Here is a 20,457-nt window from a genome sequence, read left to right as displayed (position 1 = left end):
AAATGATGCCTTGTCTCATGAGGACTCAACGCCCCATGGAGACTCCCGGTCCATATGAGGTTGATGTTTGGACCACATAAGGTCCTCAATGAGATAACAAAAACTCACACATAAACACATTTGCCCTTTAAAGCTCGCTTTCTCTGGGCTCCGGACTGCCCTTGTCTCCGTGAAACCTCCTCAAGCGTGCCACGGAAAGGGAACAGCAATTAATTTGACTGACATCATTCAGAGCGAAGGCTGAGGTGGCAACCAGCTTGTGTGTGTGTGTGTGTGTGTGTGTTGGGAAAGAGACAGAATTATAATCACAGAATTTACGCTTTCATTTTTCTAATGAACATAAGCTTGATTAAAAAACTGTCATCACAAACGTTTGGGACTAACGAGAGTCACGTTTAACTGCTAAATCACATTTAAGTGTTTGTGTGATAAAACGTGGCAACTCCAGATCACATCTCATTCCCATTCTTATGATAGCCATGTTAGAAATATTTGCAGATACGGGATAACTTCATCCCATTCCCCTGTTGTTGCTCCGCTCTACCTCCACACATGAACATTAATCTGCCTCTCATTCCCACTCACACATCTGAATAGATAAGGGAGCGCAAGCTCTTCTGACAGCTGCATTCATAATATACCAAGTTAGTGAACCGGCGCAGATTTGAATTTACAATCACATCTGTCTCCTTATTTCAGTAGCATGTCAGCTGAGTCGAAATTGATGTCTAGCTTCCAGTTAAAGTTTTAATAGTTCAGTCAATCAATTGAAAAACTGCTTTACTGAAATCATAAAGAAAGAAAAAAAGCCCAAGGAGCCAAAGTTGTGACTTTTCTTCATCGTTTCTGCCTTCTCAGGACTCCAGATTGAGCTTTTCCCTTCGCTAATGAAGGCAATAAATAACCAGACTGAACTGACACGTGACACCAGAGAGAAATTTTGGCTGAGACACAGCTGGTCCTGTTCGATTTTAACCCCCCCCTCCATCAAATCTGGTGTGAAAAGTGCTTCAGGAATTTGGATCCATCAAGGTCAAAGCTGCACAGGATTCAGAATTACTGTACATATACAGCTCAACATGCTGTAATGTGTTTACATACACAGCTAAAAATGCTCAAAATGTAGCATTAATCTGCCCATAACAAGATCTGCAGGAGAGATTCAGTGGCTCGGCCAGGATTTCTGAAGAGCGCCGGTATATTTGAAGGCAGGCAGACATTTTTAAATGAGGTTTCTTCAAGATTTGATAATTTATGAAAATAGAATCTAGCTGCATGAAAAATGTAGGTATAGGGGGGGGGATTAAGTGACCCTTTATTGTCTTCTGGCTGCAGCTTGATGATCTAATATTCATCGTGATTTATCTACAACCAATGACCAATGCGTGAATATTATACACAAAGATTGCAGCTGTGTCCATGAACCCATTTTAGCTTAGCTTTGTTCTGCACATAGATGCAGGTGTGTAATTATTTGTGTAAGAGATACATGTCCAAAATACCAATACATGTGTAATGACTCAAACGAACATGAAGTTGATTGCACAGAAATACCTTTTTATTGTTCTGTTCACATCACGACTGTAATAACAGACACATTTGTTAGAAATGAAACTATTTTTTTATATATATTTTGCTGTCAGCTGCATTGCATGTTGATTTAATGTAAGTGTTTAATGACATTAGTGTCCACCTCCATTTTATCTTCACTGCATCCTGTTCATGGTCAAACATGCTTTGCTCTGTAGAAATACACCTGGGTCTTATTTTCAAATCAAATATACAGTATGGATCTCGAAGGAAATGGAGGCATGGAGCACTGCTGGATGTCTGCTGCTGGATGTTTGCTGCTGGATGTCTGCTGCTGGATGTCTGCTGCTGGATCTGCTGCTGGATGTCTGCTGCTGGATGTCTGCTGCTGGATGTCTGCTGCTGGATCTGCTGCTGGATGTCTGCTGCTGGATGTCTGCTGCTGGATCTGCTGCTGGATGTCTGCTACTGGATGTTTGCTGCTGGATGTCTGCTGCTGGATGTCTGCTGCTGGATGTCTGCTGCTGGATGTCTGCTGCTGGATCTACTGCTGGATGTCTGCTGCTGGATGTCTGCTGCTGGATGTCTGCTACTGGATCTGCTGCTGGATGTCTGCTGCTGGATGTCTGCTGCTGGAGCCGATCAACTCAATTTTCAGTGATGAAATTGTTCTCAACCAGTTAAGGATTAGTTTGACACTTTTCAAAAAACACTTGCATGCTTTCTTAGAGAGCGCTCGATGTGTTGATTGATAACATCCGATCTTCTTCTGTGAAATATTAACTATAATCAACAGGATTTTCTTAGTTTAGGACAAAGACTGGAAACAGGAGGAAACTGCTTGTAAAAAAAGAAAAAGACAGAAAAGAAAAGAAATAAATAGACGAGCCACTGGAAAGTTAATGATCTTTCCTTGTCACATTTCATTTGGTCAAAGCATAAAAAAGAAGAATACATTTTACATGGAGATATGTTTGGGACTATGGAATCAAAAAGTCAGACACATTTCCACATTGGTGAACTCCTTCTTCACATGTGGGCTAAAAGGGCATCTGAGGTAACACAGCCAGATAACCAGATGTCTGGTTTCAAAGGAACCCTTAGCTGAGGTGTGTGTGTGTGTGTGTGCATACCGTATGTTAAAAGACAAAATGGCCAAAAAAAAAAAATTACTACATCCAGCCATCCATAGTGTGGCTGACCAAACCCGTCTACAGACACTTTATCCACATTGCTGATTGCGGGTGTTGCTGGAGCCTGTTCCGAGAGGCGGGGTACACCCAGGACGTGTCGCCAGCGCATCGAGGTGCCACACAGACAGACAAATGGGAGTGATCAATTGACCTAAACTGCATGTTTTTTGGAGGTGGGAGGAAACCGGAGAAAACCCGCGACTGCTCTGTAAACACCCATCAGTCGTTCCCCCCAATCAAACTTGGGCTGCCACTTAAACAAGCACGATAGTCAAAGACACCACAAGTAAACCAAAACCCTCGCACTTTGCGTCTTTTCCTTCAGCTGTTGTTCATTAAAAAAAAATACAAGTCACACAAAGCAATATGAGACACTCATCCATAAAACACTTTCTAGCAGTGAAACAAATAATTGACGAGGTGTCTTTTGAGTACATTTGGTTTCAAGTTGTAATCATTTGATATCAGGACAGGACATATAAATACGGATTCTGCACCGGCGGCGTCAGCAGCAAGACGCCGCCTTCAGTTTGACAAGTTGCATTTTTCACCTCTATTTCCAAGAAAAAAAAACTCTGTCAGGCAATTTGGAATTTAAAACTCCTAAATGAGGCAAATCTGGATTCGTCTCATCTTGCCTTCATGTGCTTTACCTCCATGTTTGGGGAGGCAGAGGCGGGTTTATGGTTTGACGCTGCTGGACCCCTTTGCAGGAAACAGGACTCCAACACACTCAGCAGCATTATTTCTGTTTGATGTCACGTGATTTTCTGCTGAGTCATGCTCTGTGTTTGGGAGGGCGTGTTTTGACAGTATGCTTGTGTTTGTGTACGTGTGTGATGGTATTGAAGAGAGCAGCGTCTGACAGCATTAGGAAGGGGGATGCCCAGTCACGGGATTGTCTATCCCAGGGGGGGCAGGGGGGGGGGTCAGCACCGCTGTGCAACCAGCTCCCAGGCACAACAGCAAAGGGTCGTAATTTAAATCCCGCCCCAAATCCCCTCTATAAGATCTGGTATAAGATTATTCTTATACCAGTTGGGCCCCTGGCCCAATGTAAACACGGGTACATATGGATCGGGGGGGGGGGGGGTCAATCTCAGAATCAGCACACAGAGCAGCATTCTTATGCGAAGTCAATCAGACCAGCTTGTGCACAGGAACACTTGGTCTCTGGGCATGAAGGACGAGTCAGTGTCGTGAGAGTCATGAGTCATTTCTTGTTTAGACTGACCTCCTCCATCTTGTGGCCCCCTGGATATAGTCTGTGGCAGCCCAGCAGGATGGCGAAGGCCTTGCGAAAATCTGCATTGAAGGCGTAGATGATGGGGTTGAGGGAGGAATTAGCCCAGCCGAACCACACGAAGACGTCAAATATGATGGGGCTGATGCAGGGGAAAGCCTTCCCGCCTCTCGGCTGCTCGCAGAAGGGCACCATGCAGTTGAGGATAAAGAATGGGAGCCAGCAGCACACAAACACCCCCATGATCACGGACAGCGTCTTCAGCACCTTGGTCTCCCTTTTGAACGTCACTCTGAAAGAGCTCTCCGATTCCGTCATTCTGGAGCCTTTGCCCTCGCTGTCGTGTCTGTTCTTGGCGCTCTCCGCCGCTCGCGCCAGCGAAGACATCCTCCTGATCTGTCGGTGGGCGATGCGGTAGATCTGGGTGTAGGTGGCCACCATGATGGCCACGGGGATGTAAAAGCTTATCAGAGAGGTGGAGATGGCGTAGGTTCTGTTCAGGCTCGAGTCGCAGTTCTCCGAGCTGAGGAACGACGTGGCGTTGGACCTTGGAAATGCAGAGGATCCAGCGAGAGAAGTGTAGGATTCGGATCGGGCCTTGTGCCAGTTGAGCTGCACCGGGATGAAGGAAATGAGCACAGACAGCGTCCAGGCCACGCTGATCATCACGAAAGCCACCCTGGGCGTCATCTTCCTCTCGTAGCGAAAGGGGCTGGAGATGGCCCAGTAGCGGTCCAAGCTAATCACACACAGGTTCAGGATGGATGCAGTGGAACACATGATATCGAACGCCACCCAGGTGTCGCAGAACGAGCCGAAGGGCCAGAACCCCACAATCTCCGCCACCGCCTTCCACGGCATCACCAAGACGGCGACCAACAGGTCCGACACCGCCAGCGAGATCACAAAAAAGTTGGTCACTTTGGAGCGGAGGTGTCGAAACTTGGTGACCGCAGCGCAAACAAGCGTGTTTCCGAGCAAGGTGGAGAGGATGAGCAGCGCCAGGAAACAGCCAATGAGGATGCGGCTGGACGAAGCCTCATCCACAAACCCGCCGGCGGCAGCAGTTGAGGCATTCGTGGCGTCCATCCCTGCACTGGAGCGGGCTGACGGGAGTCACGCTGAAGAGTCACACTACATCATACATGGAGATTAAAGTCTGGGCTCCACCTTTGAAGATTCCATCTTTGTATTTTTGGGGTGGAATGACGACGTTCCAGCCCTTTCTGCGCCAGACATTGGCCTGCAGAGTTGGTCAACGAGGCTGAACATCATTTGAGCCGGACAGCCGGAGCAGTAAGGGTAACTTAACTCCTCAGTGGAAAGACTGATCTCTTCTGGCTTGTCCCAAACTGACCCAAAATGAGGGCTCGCTTTGACTGCTTCTACCAAAGTTATCAGCAGCCCTGTAGATCAGAGAGAATAATTATATACGATTGTTGCAAGTAGAATTAGTTGTATATAAAAAATATGCATTAGGAGTTTCTGCGCTCTTCTAGCTGAAGGACCGAACTGACATTTAACGCACTACAACCATCAGGAATATCACAGTCTGTGTAATACTTATAGGAGCAACGCCGACGGCCCTTGTACTATTTTGTTATTTTAATATCCGTATTCACCTTGTACTCACAGACGCACGATCAGATGTGGCTTCAATCCGTAATTGTCTCATCGCTTCCGAAACAACTTCTCAACCGTCAATCCAAACGCGCTTCAGGGAAAACTAAAAAACCCCAAAACCCAGTGAAAAGGTAGGATTCTATCCTCAGAGGGATCCGATCCACTGCCTCTTCACGTCCACACACACACACACACACACACACACACACACACACATCTCCGTCTTCAGATGTCACCCAGCCATCACCCACTCCCGCCACCGCGTCCACGTGCACCTCCAGCCAGTTTCGGACCGGATCCCGTGGATTGCGCGCTCCGTTCGCGCTGACGTCGTCTCATTCAAAGAGAAAGTGAAGTCGGGCTGAAGGCATGTCTCGACTGTGGCTGCGACATGATGCTGTCTCCTCCACAAAGCGATCCTGCAGGGCAAACCTCTCACACGGAGTTTAAAGGCGCTCCACAAACCCGCCGGGCGTTACGAGCGCGTTCTCCTGGTCGACATAACGCGACACGGAGCTGCGTTAAAAAAAGTAAGATGAACTAAATCAGGACAGATCAGACGCGTGTCTCTGAGGACACCTAACGGAGAGAGAGAACAGCCAAGGCTGCCGGGACACAAGGAAACAAACCCCCCAGAGACAAAGGACTTGGCTCTTGTGGAAGATTTAAACGATTGAGACTCAATGAAAGGCAGATCAGAGGCTGACATTCGAGACCCGCATTCATAATCCACCTGTTTTCATCACGGAGGAATCGCGCTGCTCGTGAAACTCCTGGAACTATCTGTCAGCGTGGCCGTCGTTGGTGAGCTGGTCGTTACGCACGCGGAGCGCGGAGCGCATGAACAGTCGTGACGCGCCGGCTGCCACTTTGCGGTGATGAATCATGTAAGTACTTCTGACGAGAGGGAACGAAGCGTGTTGCGCGTTCCCATCGCGAGCATCCACGACAGGAGACGTCTAATCCGTGGGTTCGAGCCACGAGAAAATAACACTCTGGCACCGTCTCTCTGTCCTGAAATCTTTATTGTGCAATAAACTGACACGTGTAATATGATAAAAGGAAATAATAATAAATAATAAAGAAATTGTGAAAAATGTTGTTTTTTTCCTTTTTTTTAAATGTTTAAGATGATAATGTTGTCATTATCAGCAAATGATAGCTGATGATGATGATGAATATATTTATTAGATAGAATGTTAGAGTACAAGTACAGTCAAACAGTAGTATGTATTACAGTACAAGTACTGTACAGTCAAAAATCCTGTCTAATGTGTTTTATAAACGGTGTCTCGCTTCTGTATCTGTGCAGAGAGATTCAGGAAACTGACATTTTATTATATTTTTTTACCAGGAAAGCAAACCTGCGGTGTACAGTTTCTCGATGAGATAACAGGACTTGATGTGAGATAATGTTTCTTTCCTCCAGTGAAATCCTTTTGCTTGTCTGGACAGAAAAAAAGTGTGTTGCAGCACCAGCAAATATAAGTGAAAATCTATCTAGTTTAAGTGTGGCAACACTCATGAGAGATCGCGTGATGATAAAATGTGACTCGATGCTGACCAGTGATCTTTGGGACGTTCAAATCGTAACTTGTCCCCATCATTACTGAGTTTTAACACCTGTACCTGGAAGTGTGGGCATGTTTCCTGTAAATTCTGTTTCCGTTTTTTTTGGTTTAATGAGTATAATACATTTTTAAGCAGCACCAGTGGAGTGGAGTCAATGCACTATGAGACACCAGAATCCAGAACACTGAATAAGGCACTTGACCGATACTTTAGAATTGCAACTGCTAAGGTTGCTTAAATTTTACATTGCGGCTCAGTCCAACATAAATATTCTCATCTCTTGTCCTTCAGAGCTTTCAGCAGGATGGACAGTCATCATGGAGTTGAAACTCCTCCTCCTCCTCCTCCTCCTCCAGTGTCTCGTCTTGCGGCCGCTGATGGCTCTGCTTCATCCTCGTATTCTTCTTCTTCCTCGTCTTCCTCAAAGTCATCTGTGTATTCATCTTGTCCCGAGACATCAGAAGATTCTGGAAGTAACGTGAGAGACATATATCAAATCGCTGAAAGAATAAAAAAGATTATACAAAATAACTTAAACTGCAAAGTTACTGAATGTCCATCAAAATGCCCAATTATTAAAAGAAGCGACAACCGAAACATGAAAGCTCCGTGTCCTCTGAATGCCAGATGTGCCCCTCTGGCAGATTTACCTGGCCTTTGGCCTTTACATATATTTTTGCTGTTTTGGAATGAGCATTTTCAGACTGAGCTGTGAGTCATTTTCTTTTGATGGTTCACTTCACGTCTCCACCTGTAATATTACCAACAGACTCAGCGGAGTCGCTCTTCGCCGAGGACCTGGACGATTCCCTGTGCTCCTCTAAAGAGGCCGCGCTTTCATCCTCGTCAAAATCATCGGCGTAGTCGTAGTCGATCGGCCCTCCAGTGCACAAAGCGTCGCCGTCTTCCTCCAGTTCAGCGCAGCTGGCCTCCATATTGCATTCTTTCTCTTCCCGCGAGCAGGACGGACAGACGGTATCTGGCTCTGACGGGACAGCCGTGCCTCGATCAGCATCGCAGCTCTTCCCTTCAGATTCAGTCACAGGAAGTCGGTGATTCTCACCGCGTCGGACTGACTCCAAATGATCTCGCACAAACCTTCCGCTCAGCACATGTGCGGCGCTTGGCCTGTTGTCTGGGTTGAGGCAGAGCATTCTTTGGATCAAAGAAGAGATGTTTTCTGAGTAGAGATTGGCCACGGGGTCATACTCTCCCCTGGTGATCTTGTAGAACAGACTCAGGATGTTTGTGGCTTGAAACGGAGGCCTGAGGGCACACAGCTCGTAGAGCAGGCAGCCAAGAGCCCAGATATCAGACTTGGAGCTGTAGGGGACATCCTGACAGACCTCGGGACTGAGGTAGCTGGGCGTCCCGACGCACGTAGAGGCCATGTCAGCTGTGCTGGTCATCACTCTGGATATCCCAAAGTCCCCCAACTTCACCACGCCTTGCTTCGTCAGCAGCACATTTGAGGGTTTGATGTCCCGGTGTAGTATTTTTGCATTGTGTATATAATCCACAGCCAACAGGAGCTGCACGAACCACCTCATCACAGCGGCCTCGGTGAAAAAGTCCTTGGGTTTCCTCTCTTCAACTTTGTCGTCTAACGTCCCGCCGTCGCAGTAGCTCATCACAATGTAGATCAGCCCGTCGTCGCGGTTCACGAAGGCTTTGCTGCACTCCACTATGTGGGGGTGCTGCAACCTCCGGATGATGTCGGCCTCCTGGAGAATCGCCCTCTGTGTTTTGGCTGTGAACTCCGATTTGATCCTCTTCAGCGCGTGCAGGCTCTTGTGCTCCACGTGCCTCACCAGGAACACGTCCGCTGCTCCTCCTCGGCCCAGATACAGAATGTGCTCGTACTCCTCCATGCTCTGTCTGCTCCAGGGCTCCGAACAGCTGTCCACGCGCTGCGCGCCGGTGGTTTGTGTACAGTTTTGTTGCCATGGTTGCCGCATCGCTTTGACGCTGTGACATCGGATTGGAGGACAAGCCTTACGCGTGCGTCGCCGCCTTTCACGTTGACGCCCAAAAGCACTCGCAAGTGTAATAAAGATTAAAGAGGGAGAGGAAGAATCCCTCTCATTCTGAAGAATGTACACCTTTTGTTTATTTGTTTATTCATGGAAGACATCACTTTCCCTATTTTAAAATTAGTTTCACATCTACATGTAAGGCAGGCACTGAATAATTGCTATTTTAATTATCAATGCTAATTATTGTGTGAAATGTTGCTTGGGTTACTGATGCTATTCTATTCTTTTTCTGTAAATTAATTTTTTGTTACTAATTTATGGTACTAATTTAAAGTCAGTTAGATAAAAGTTTCGGTTGTTATTTTGATAATAAGTTCCATTAGTTGAAAGAAACCGGCACTCATAAAAATGCTTTCTTGTTAAGTGAAATACACGATTCAGATTCAGATTCCTTTATTGTCATTCACACTATATCAGAGATGCACTTTCAGAACGAGATTACGACGCGTTTTGGTCACAGAAAGAAAAAGCTAAATAAACACTAGGATAAAACATTACAGGTACTTCATTTCAAATACACTATCAAGGTTCATCACCGATTCATGGTCTGTAAATGGGTTTCGCGAACAGAACTGCGTTTTCTCCCGTTCTACTCCAGTCCAGGCGGTGGCGGTAGTGTCCGTCTAAGGAACAGGAAGGAAGTTGCGGCGCTATCTGCGCTTGTTATTGTTGTTGGAGCGTGTTGTACTGTTCGCATTCATTGGTCTCTTAGTTTTATTACGCCTTATTCCAAAATGCCACCGAAGGGAAAAGGTGTCAAAGGTGTCAAAGGTTAGCGTTTAATTGTCTATCCGGTGTTAATTATGTGTTAGGAACTGTTAGCTTAGCCTGTGTCACCGTGACTCGGACTCGAGTTATGAGGCGGTAGTTCCCTAAATGTCATCCGTTATTATATGTTGCGGGTCTTCATTGGGCTAACAACGTGCTCCGCGTCGTTGCTGTATAGGAGCTGCTTCAGGAAGCGCAGACACGGACAAGAAAGAGAAAGCACCAAAGGGAGGAACATCCGTGAAGGTAACGCAAATCAAAAGTCTGAAGCAGTCCGACCAGCTGATAGGCTAGTCCTGACACACGTGATTAATATATCAGGACAATTCCAACTCGGTCACTGAGATTTTATAATACCGAAAGCCACTTATGTTGAAATATTTCCACTAATCCAGTGTTATTTCCAGGCTGTTATTATAAAGCTGCAAAAGCTTGATCATCAGCTCTGGTTTACATAAAAAACAATTTAATGCTAATGCTAAGATCTTGATCCCATTGTAGTTTTTGCGGTAGCCCATGTTTGATTGTCCGCAAGATATGTTTTTAAATGATCAATCCATCCATCCATCTATTGTCTTGTAGAGGAGGCGACCTTATTGGTCTCGTCTTCAGCAGTGTTATTGGAGCCTAAACCTGATATACACGTACACTTACATAAACTTAGACGTACCGGTAGTAGCTGTGCCTTTGTGTTCTCGATGGCATCTTTCTGTTTGAGGATTGTACATATCTTCGATGTACTGGCGTGCCAAATCATTTACGCCGACATCACAGTCGCATTTAGCGATGATGCTTCATCTCCATCATCGTCATGCGTTTTTTTTCTTCTCACTGCCATCCTTACCACTCGCTTTCATTTGGAAGCATCACTTATTATAAAGAATATTCACAAATACAACCAAAATCACTGAAGGGGTAAAGTGGGATTGTCTCAAATGTATGCATCTCAAAGCAATACAGATACTACACTTGAGTTTAGCCAAAAGGTGCAACTTCGCAGTAATGATCTGCGTTTTTTCCTCAGGTTCGACATATCCTCTGTGAAAAACACGGCAAATGCATGGAGGCAATGGAAAAGCTGAAGGCTGGAGTCCGTTTTAGTGAAGTGGCTTCACAATATAGTGAAGATAAAGCCAGACAAGGAGTAAGAACATGCATTCATAATCATATATTGAGCACTTCTATTACCTATTACTATTAATAGCTAACCCTAACTCCAATGGTCCTGTTTGTGTGATGTGATATAGAAACGGTACTTGCCACACTACTTCTTACATAATGATTCTTCCTGGCTGGGGAAATTCAGACTGATGATTACAGTAGCTATTTACTCCTCTATTATTGCTCGATTGTTTTTATTTCACATTATCTGTGAGCTAATTATGGTTTTGTCTGCTTTTGTCACGACTATCAGGATTTATGTTTTCGGTACAGGCTACCCTTTGGCCCTCTTGATCTTTTCTTTCACTTTCATTGATCTTTATGCTGCATCAGCATCCATATTATGTTTGCACTGTGTGTTATTTTTTTAATCTGTGCTTTTGTGCTCATGACAGGGTGATCTTGGGTGGATGACAAGAGGGTCAATGGTTGGACCTTTCCAGGATGCAGCGTTTGCTCTTGCTATCAGCTCCATGGATAAACCTGTTTACACAGACCCTCCTGTCAAGACGAAGTTTGGGTACCACATTATTATGGTCGAGGGGAAAAAGTGAGGGGATGGTTCAATGCTTCAAAAACAGAAGACATACCAAGAGGTCACAAAAGCGGGGGTGAAGATAATTAAAAGAGCCTTCTGTGTCTGTTTTGACTTTCTACAAAAGTGCAGCCATAATATGTGATTTTTACCGCACAAGTATTGTGGTTGAACTAATTCACTACGAACAATAGTGTTCCCTTTGGAAAATAAAAATAAAAACTTCTGTCAGTTTTATGTGTGTGTGTGGGGAGTGGCCTTTAATGAAATTGTCATTCTTGAGTAACAACCTAAGGTTGATGCTAAATTCTAGGGGTTGGTTTTCTTGAAGGACTCACAAAAATAGTTTCACTTCTTCCCAGTCTCACTTGGCTGCTTCTTGACCTTTGATCATCTTGGTTTTATTCTGAACAGCAAATTGTCTGCTCTTTGGGTTTCAGTCTACCAACCCCCAAATTTGGTTACGGTTTTATCAAGGAAAGACGTATTATGTAAAATATGAGCCACTATTCTCTGGTATTTTAATATTCGTGTTTGTTGCACCTCTTCCTTCTTGTGTACTTCTGATTTGATCACAATTGTAGGTTCTTTTAATTTGACCCTACGTGTGAATCAGCAAAGCCACAACAACAGACACACACTTGATTATGTACTCTGAAGAAGAAGAATTGTGTGAATTTGACTGATTTTGTCATGTCTACTCACAATGTAGTACTTTTCCAGGTTCTTTCCTGACCTCAACCCTCCCTTACTGATCTACTTTCAGGTAGAAGATAGAAAAGGGACAAAGACTGCATCACCCATGTTCCCTAGCAGTCCCCAACCTTTTTCCTGCCACATACCTGTTTTCATGTCTGGCAAATTCGAACCCGGTACTTTCTTGCTGTGAGGCGACAGCGCTAACCACTACGCCACAGGTAGCAGTTACCTGTGTTAGATGTGCCACCCCACAACTTGTAATAACTTTTTAATGATCAACTCACACATATTTGTTGAAGTTGCATTCTCAATAATTGCTTCTGTCCTTCATGTTCAGGTTTTTTTTTCTTTCAATAAATTCCCAGGGCTTGTCTTTTAATGCAGGCTGTTTGGTCTCTGTGTTGAAGCAGTGTTTCAGGCTTGTCTCTTTTTCGAGCTTGTCGCCACATACTATGCGGAGCAGACTTGGTACATGAGTCACCTCTTGACAATCCTGTATCTTAAATCTGACGCACACAAAAGAATATATCTATGTTTTTAAGGTTGTCGGCTCCTCTTCTGGCTCCTCATTTGACATTTTCCCCTTCGCAAAGAAGTTTGTCAAATACGTTTTTTTTTTACTACTTTTTGATAGTTCATTGGCTTTTTATAATGATTATATCGTGTAACGTGACTGAAAAGATTCACAGGCGATTGTTACATTGATGAAAATCCGGTTGTTTAAAAAAAAAAAATACACACCTGTCAAATACTAACAATCAATACAATGTAAATTACCCCTGATGAAACAAAGACAACTGCGTCAGCTACTTCAGCACCATGGAAAGCACCGTGGACTAGTCTATACTGCACAATACGGGTGTAGTGCGGGACAAGTTAACAGAGCGTAGAGATGGATGGGATTTTACCTGCAAGGGTCAGTCAAATTAAATCACTGGGAAGCTGCCCTACGTTTTATGCCCATACGAAAAGCAGTCACGAGTCAAGGAGAGACTTTCTAAAACAAGTACTGAAGTACATTTGTGTTGTTACCAGTATTTCTTGTGTTTTTATTGGAGAAAACTCAAACATTGCAGTTAAAAACCAGGAGGAGTCGCCTGACTAAGGTGAACATGATGCCAGCGGCTCTCAGCGCCAGAGCAGCAAGTTGTTTTTGATTATAGCAAGATGAGAACAAGATGATAGTTAGAATTTAATCAGGATATTTATTTTATGAATGGAAAATATGTACGCAATGAAAAAAATGATTTGGATGTGTTCATTGTTGAACAAATGAGGATTGTGAGATAATAAGAATTTAAGTTCCACGGGTTTTGCATCCAGGAAGCTAGAGGGCGACATTTAGCAGAGGATGTGACGTCACGCCCGGCATCAGGAAGAGACAGTTTACGTTGTTACGCCTTGCTCGGTGATTGGCGAGGTAAGATGGCGGCGCCAGAGGAGCCAGAATTGTCTCAGGCGCAGACTGAAAAACTCCTTCAATTTCAGGTAACGAGCCTGAATTGTAGACGAACATACGTCTATTTGAAATCTCCGACAGTATTCAGCTGTTGTTGAAAGTGGATCCTCGTAAACAGATGGAACCGTACGTGTTTAAGCGCGTTACCCCGAGCACCGTAATGTGTAGCCATCAACTTGAGCTAACCATAACGTAACTAGCTAACATTAGCTAAGCTATCGGATAAGTTAGCGGACTTTAAAGGCCACGGTTGCACTTAAATATCTGAACGTTTGTTATATTTTGAATAAATATACATGCATCGTGTCGTGCACCATGTTGTTTTAAACCAGTTGTGCAGCATTTTTAGGGGACGTTTTGAATTCAAGCTAACATCAACCAGGGTAACTTGTTTTTGAGGTTTTCCACCAAAGCGCAGCAGTCACGATCGAGCTGTCACTGAACTTTACCAGCGACGCGGTTGTTTTTGTCCTGATTTTAATCAAATATTTGGCTTTCTGACGAAGCTGAGTGCGTTTTCTCACTTAATTTGTTTTCTCGTCCACCTTTTTTTTAGTACACAGTTTGAAGCTAACCATAAAAATGACTTGTTGTTTTTGATAGCCAACTCGGCTAACCCTTTTCGTCCCTCGGTTGCCCGTAGAGCTTCATTCTCCGCGAATGTTGACATTCATTTCGAGTTTAGGTGGCACTTGCTTTGTTTTATTATTATTATCATTATTATTTTTTTTAGCGTTTGTCTGACATTTATTTTTGTTCTAACCGATGCATAAAGTCAGTAGCTAATAAGCTACTAACTAAAACCACTGGAAATGTAATTCTCTGTTTTCTTTTAAGCCTCTTCATTCATGGATTTATTTTCATGTCTCAACAGGATCTAACGGGTCTGGAATCAATGGACCAATGTCGTCGGACGCTAGAGCAGCACAATTGGAACATAGAGGTAATGTCATATCACGGTTTGAGTCCGACCCGTACTGGCTTGCTTACGATCCAGACGTCATTGTTGTCTCTTGGCTCATCCATGGACCGGATCCATGGACCAGGTATAATGGACTCCTATACATTTGTTTCAGGCTGCAGTACAAGACAGGCTCAATGAGCAGGAAGGAGTACCCAGTGTGTTTAACCCTCCGCCAGCCAGACCATTGCAGGTCAATACAGCGGACCATAGAGTATATAGTTACATCGTCTCAAGGCCGCAGCCCAGGGTAGGTCTCCAGTTCACTCTGCAAATCCTTTATATTCTCATCTCCGGTAAACTTTAGCACGTGCTTGACTTTACTCAACTTTCTTTGGTTTAAATCTCAGATACCTTTCTCACTTAAATTGTGACATGCTATTTTTAAGCTGATCATTGAATATCACTGATCACTGATAAAAATATATACCGGTAATTAATTATTCTCTTCATCCTAATTATTGGCTGTCCAACATCTAAATGTTCATGCTACATTGTTTCCTCTTTTTAGGGATTACTAGGATGGAGTTACTACTTGATAATGTTACCGTTCCGATTTACGTATTACACGCTCCTGGATATATTCAGGTAAATCAAGCATGCTGATTTGAATGTGTACTCATTTGAAAGGTAACGGCTAAGCTGCAGGAAAGTATTTGACCTCTGATATCTGTTTTGCATTCAAGGTTTGCGCTGCGGTTCGTCAGGCCAGACCCGCGCGGTCGTGTCACAGACCCCGTCGGGGATGTTGTGTCCTTCATTCATAGTTTTGAGGAGAAATATGGCCGGTCACACCCTGTTTTTTACCAGGGAACATACAGCCAGGTGGGTTAAGAAGTGTGGCCTGAAGATGATAGATTTGAAAATCACATCTTTTTTATTCTATGTTTGGACAAGATTAAATTGCAAAAATGTTGCATTGCTTTGCTTACCCTGAACCTCATAGGCACTGAATGATGCCAAACGGGAGCTCCGCTTCTTATTAGTCTACCTTCATGGGGAGGATCATCAAGACACTGATGAATTTTGCCGGTATGACACTTTGTGCTGCCTCGCTTTGTGACCAACATCACCTGAGTGATGAAGGATTGGTCAGATAGAGCTCCCTTGCTACTGCTGTTTTTCATACAGTATCTTGACTTGGCTGTCACTGAGGACGCCGTATGGTCAGTGTTTGACACACAGAAGCGCAGCTTAATTTGAGACTTATTTTTGTGTTTTATATTCACGGCCGTGTGGAAAAATAGGTTAAATGTTGTTTGTTCTTCTTTTGTCATTTCGTAGCTCTACATTATGTACAGAAGAGGTCGCAACCTTCCTCAACACACGGATGCTCTTCTGGGCTTGCTCAACCACCAAGCCTGAGGGCTACAGAGGTACACAAATGTGTTATTCAACCCACGGTTCCGCAAGTCCTTCGTACTCTTGCTCACAAACGAGACAAACTCGAAAATGGACACAGAACCCGCCTTTATCTCTGTCCTCATGAATGGCAAACCAGATGTGCTGATGGTTCTTTGTCGTATTTGGCCTCCCATGCTCTGAGTTCTCTCTTAGGGGCTTTGACACTGGACCCAAATTCCCAATACAAGAAAATAAAAGATATTTGATTGTGAAAATCATCCAAAAAATTTAAACTTTCTTTCTTGGAATGATATGAATGTTGATTTTGAATTCGCTTTTACCCGTCGCAACAATTTCTCCCCTCTGCCTGTTGGCTTTGTAACGAAGAACATTGGTGCACAACTAGCATAATGCCATAAGAGCACTAAGGGGGTATACGGTGTGTGGTGTGTATGTTTGACATTAAAATGTTTGGATGGCGTTTCAGTGTCTCAAGCGTTGCGGGAGAACACCTATCCATTCCTTGCCATGATAATGCTGAAGGACCGCAAGATGACGGTGGTGGGCCGGCTGGAGGGTCTCATTCGGCCAGAGGACCTCATCAATCAGCTCACCTTCATCATAGAGGCCAACCAAACACATCTGATGTCAGAACGCCTTGAACGGTACTAAACTGCTTGATCTCCGCTTACGCTTGTGAAGAATGAACAAGCATGTTTGCATTATTTCACTATTTTGAGACGAACGTTCGGGCTCAAATTGTGACGTTGACGATCAAGCGTTTCGGTTTGTGTCTCGTTGGCTTCTGGTTTACTGGCTATCAAAATGATAGTTTTGTAATCTAAAAGAACAAATGTTTCAGGGAGGAGCGGAGCCAGACCCAAGTGCTCAGGCAGCAGCAGGACGAGGCCTATCTGGCCTCCCTCCGTGCAGACCAGGAGAAGGACCGAAAGAAAAGAGAAGAGGAGGAGCAGCTAAGGCAAGAGGAGGAGAAAGTCCGACAGACTGCCCTCGCCGAGGAGCGGAGGCGGCAAGTGAGTCTGGGTTTCCCTTCAATCGGTAATGTACGCTGCGAGCAGGGAAACCTTATCTGATGAATGGCCTAATGAGAAAATGAGATGGTCATTTCATAACGTGCACGAAATAGTTGTGATGCTGAAAAGTGGCCAAAGTGGTGTCTCAGGAATGCCTTTAAAATCTAGCAGGAATGTCTCAGAAGTCTTGAATTACAGTGAAAACACGCATTCAGGTACTGAAGGCGGGATCGCTCATTGAGATTGAGGTGATGTCATTGTTCCAAGTTATGATTCTACCCATCGATGAAAATAGTCTTAAGTGAGGAAAAAAAACATGTTTACCGCTGGACATTGTTCACCAGAATCATATGTCGGTATGTAAGACAGACCTATAGGTGCTTTAATGCATGCCCTTGAAGATATGTATAATGTGACAGACAAGGATTTATACTTTAACTCGCCTCTTCCCCGAAGGCCGATGATCTTGCTGATCAGTGTTTCCATTTTTGTTTTGTCACTTCCAGACACTGGAAGAGGCGAAGGAGCGGAAATCAGATTGTCTTCCTCCAGAACCATCTTCAGACGATCCAGAAAGTGTCAAAATAGTATTTAAGATGCCCAATGATACGCGAGTCGAGAGACGATTCCTCTTTGGGCAGTCGCTGACGGTGAGTTCTCTTCCCAGGTGGATTGACCCTGCTTGGTTTAAAGGGCGGTTTCAGTACAGGGGGGTCGTCGACCTAATGACCGCACGCGTCTGTTGCTCTTTCCTCTGTTTACGACGTGTTTTTACGACATACCGGAAAGCGAGCGAGCGAATTGAGCGTATAGCAGTTTCTCACCCACGATGTCTACGGAGAGGAAATTGTTTCTGTCTACTCCTCATTTACAGGGGGGAATACGTCTGGGAACATACTAAAGTACTACTACACTACTCTGAAGTGCCCACCTTGAAATTGTGGCATTTGTTTTAGAATTTGCAGCAGAATGATGATGAATATATTTATTAGATAGACCCTGCGGTCTTGTTTCCGTTGAAAGTCCTTCGTGCATAAATCATCGAATCAGGTCTGTGGTCCAGATATCTGAACACATACATGGAACTTGGCTTAGATGTTTAATTCCATCATTGAAGAAACGGTGACTGTTGTATACCAGTGCTGAGACCTAATTATTGCCTTGCAGGAAATGTAAGGCGTGTAGATAATGCTGGACTGCCCTCCAGTGGACTGTAGTGTCACTGTGCATTACTTTAAGTATGCAGAATATGAGTAGATGGTAAATATTAATAGGCCAAGTTTGAGCACTAACAATTCCAGTATGAAAAATATATATAAAAAAGAAATGCATTTCAGTAGGATTACAGAAGACTGACAAAACCAGTATGTTAAAACAAAGTTTTTTTTTTTCTTCGAACAAATGAACCAAATTGTCTAATTGCTTTCAAACATGCTAAAAGCATGATTGTAAAGCATGTTTGTCTCAGTACAACCACTGCTACCTATTGGCTAATTAATTCTTTTTTTTATTTTTTTCGTTTGCAGGTAATAAACGACTTCATTTTCTCTTTGAAAGAATCCCCAGAGAAGTTTCAGGTAGTAAGAAGCTTCCCGCGCCAAGTTTTGCCCTGCCTTCCAACCGAAGAACAGCCCAACCCTCCGACACTGAACGAGGCTGGACTGAGTCGCTCCGAGGTTCTTTTTGTTCAGGACCTCACAGACGATTAATAGATGACATACAAACTCTACGTGGAAATACATTTTCCTCCTATCCCACTGTGTTATTTTATTTTGTTTCCTTTAAAATGGCCATCATGCACAAGGGATCATTGAAACATTTATAAACCTAACCCGGAAAAAAATATATATTAACCTCCTTGCATCTAGTTCTTGTTTGGTTGCGTTTACAGGGTTCCCAATAGCCTGGAAAGTCTTGAATTTTATCAAATAAATATTTCTTGAAGTCCTTCCTTGAACTCATCTTTATGTCACGGACAAGAAGTTTGATTTCCATTGTCTGTGTAAGATACCCGTTAGTAGTTGCCCATCGTTGTAAGTGTTGCAGCAAAGGTTTAAGCAACTTCCATAGCCATGTACAAGCCAGAATCATCCTGGGTCATTCTATAACTGGGCTACTTGTTTTAATACCTGCTGATGTACATGACGCAGCATGGAGCAGTAAGTTTATACGATGGTGTGAACGCCTTCGCTACGGTTTGTCAAAAGTTTGATGTGTTAATCCATTTGTCTTTATTCCACTTCTAACAACTACAGAGCTGGGTTTTAGTGGTGGATGTTAATTTATGTGATGTAGAAAGCAGCGCGCTTCTGGGAACAGATTGGATTTGGACAGAAAACATGGGAACCCTGTTTTAAATAGGCCATAATGTGTACATAAGTTGGATATTTAAAAACACGGAATTTACTTTTTTGTTTTTTGACTTGTCTGTGTCATAAAATGACCAAATGCAGGTTGGCTATTATATAAAGCAGACTGCCTCAACCTCCACGTAAAAAATAAATACAATAGAAAAATAAGACTGATGCCACATCTTTTATATGTGGCTTAATCTAGAAGCATACGAGTCTACCCATAGTGTGCCTGCGGTTACTCATAGATGCCTGTAACTTCTGAATGGGCTCATGTAAAATGTAATTTTCCAGCTATAAATTAAAAACATTTAAAAAATGTGGTTTCATTGACAGTGTACACGTGTGTGCATCACGCTAGTTCACCACAGGGCCAACACTGATACAGATGAGATGAGGCCCAAAAACCACACAGAAGTCCGGGGCGGATTTCAAGCCAGGACCTTTTTCTTGCGAGACAACGGTGCTTCTTACTCACCAGAGAACCTTCACAAGAATGCTGAATGAAGCTTAGCGATGGTTTAGCGTTGGCCGTTAAAGTCAAAAGAGACGACTGTCATATTGGTATACGTCATACATTTATTAGTGAACAACCCTTTCAAATCAGCCACAACAATTGGAATAAAGAAATATGATTGCACTACTTGGTAAAGCATAACTAGCTACTTTCATTTAAAAAAAGTACAAATCTTAAAAATTTCAAACAGTATACAGATGTATATATAATACACTAACTAGTTATGTTAAATGCTACAAACAATATGATTCCAATGGAATGAAAAATAACAAGAACCATTTCCTATATATAATATATATTAGTTATTTTCTCCCCCCCCCCCCCCCCGCCAGTACAAACATGGAAAAAAAATGAGGTAACTGTAAATGTGCAAGTACCAAAGCAAAAATATCTGCCTAACACAGAACACATGCCCCTGGCTCTGTTGGTGG

At 43.7% G+C, this 20,457-nt stretch overlaps 4 protein-coding genes across 4 annotated transcripts; 2 read left to right on the top strand and 2 right to left on the bottom strand.

Moving 5' to 3' along the window:
- Positions 1–3,936: 3,936 nt before the first annotated feature.
- Positions 3,937–5,617, bottom strand: LOC137894750 (D(1) dopamine receptor-like). The gene is made up of 2 exons (XM_068740208.1): positions 5,589–5,617; positions 3,937–5,062 (listed from the first exon to the last, which is right to left on the bottom strand). Exon 2 carries the CDS (start codon positions 5,053–5,055, stop codon positions 3,937–3,939), a length of 1,119 nt encoding a protein of 372 aa, XP_068596309.1. The 5' UTR covers positions 5,056–5,062; positions 5,589–5,617.
- Positions 5,618–7,476: 1,859 nt separating this feature from the next.
- On the bottom strand, positions 7,477–9,032 carry nek12 (NIMA-related kinase 12). Its single transcript, XM_068740795.1, has 2 exons — positions 7,925–9,032; positions 7,477–7,628 (listed from the first exon to the last, which is right to left on the bottom strand). The coding sequence occupies exons 1-2, from the start codon at positions 9,030–9,032 to the stop codon at positions 7,477–7,479; spliced, it is 1,260 nt and encodes a 419-aa protein (XP_068596896.1).
- A 798-nt stretch (positions 9,033–9,830) lies between these two features.
- pin4 (protein (peptidylprolyl cis/trans isomerase) NIMA-interacting, 4 (parvulin)) lies at positions 9,831–12,741 on the top strand. Its single transcript, XM_068740472.1, has 4 exons — positions 9,831–9,968; positions 10,144–10,211; positions 10,990–11,109; positions 11,522–12,741. The coding sequence occupies exons 1-4, from the start codon at positions 9,932–9,934 to the stop codon at positions 11,678–11,680; spliced, it is 384 nt and encodes a 127-aa protein (XP_068596573.1). The 5' UTR covers positions 9,831–9,931; the 3' UTR covers positions 11,681–12,741.
- A 1,044-nt stretch (positions 12,742–13,785) lies between these two features.
- faf2 (Fas associated factor family member 2) lies at positions 13,786–19,822 on the top strand. The gene is made up of 11 exons (XM_068740412.1): positions 13,786–13,848; positions 14,694–14,762; positions 14,896–15,030; positions 15,292–15,368; positions 15,467–15,605; positions 15,727–15,812; positions 16,065–16,156; positions 16,612–16,789; positions 16,987–17,158; positions 17,665–17,808; positions 18,685–19,822. Exons 1-11 carry the CDS (start codon positions 13,786–13,788, stop codon positions 18,865–18,867), a joined length of 1,338 nt encoding a protein of 445 aa, XP_068596513.1. The 3' UTR covers positions 18,868–19,822.
- The last annotated feature ends 635 nt before the right edge of the window (positions 19,823–20,457 follow it).

This window comes from Brachionichthys hirsutus, chromosome 6 (genome assembly GCF_040956055.1).
Source record: "Brachionichthys hirsutus isolate HB-005 chromosome 6, CSIRO-AGI_Bhir_v1, whole genome shotgun sequence".
NCBI classification, from domain to species: Eukaryota; Metazoa; Chordata; class Actinopteri; order Lophiiformes; family Brachionichthyidae; genus Brachionichthys; species Brachionichthys hirsutus.
The sequence above is the reverse complement of the archived record's forward strand: the minus strand, read 5'-3'. Positions and strand labels throughout refer to the sequence as shown.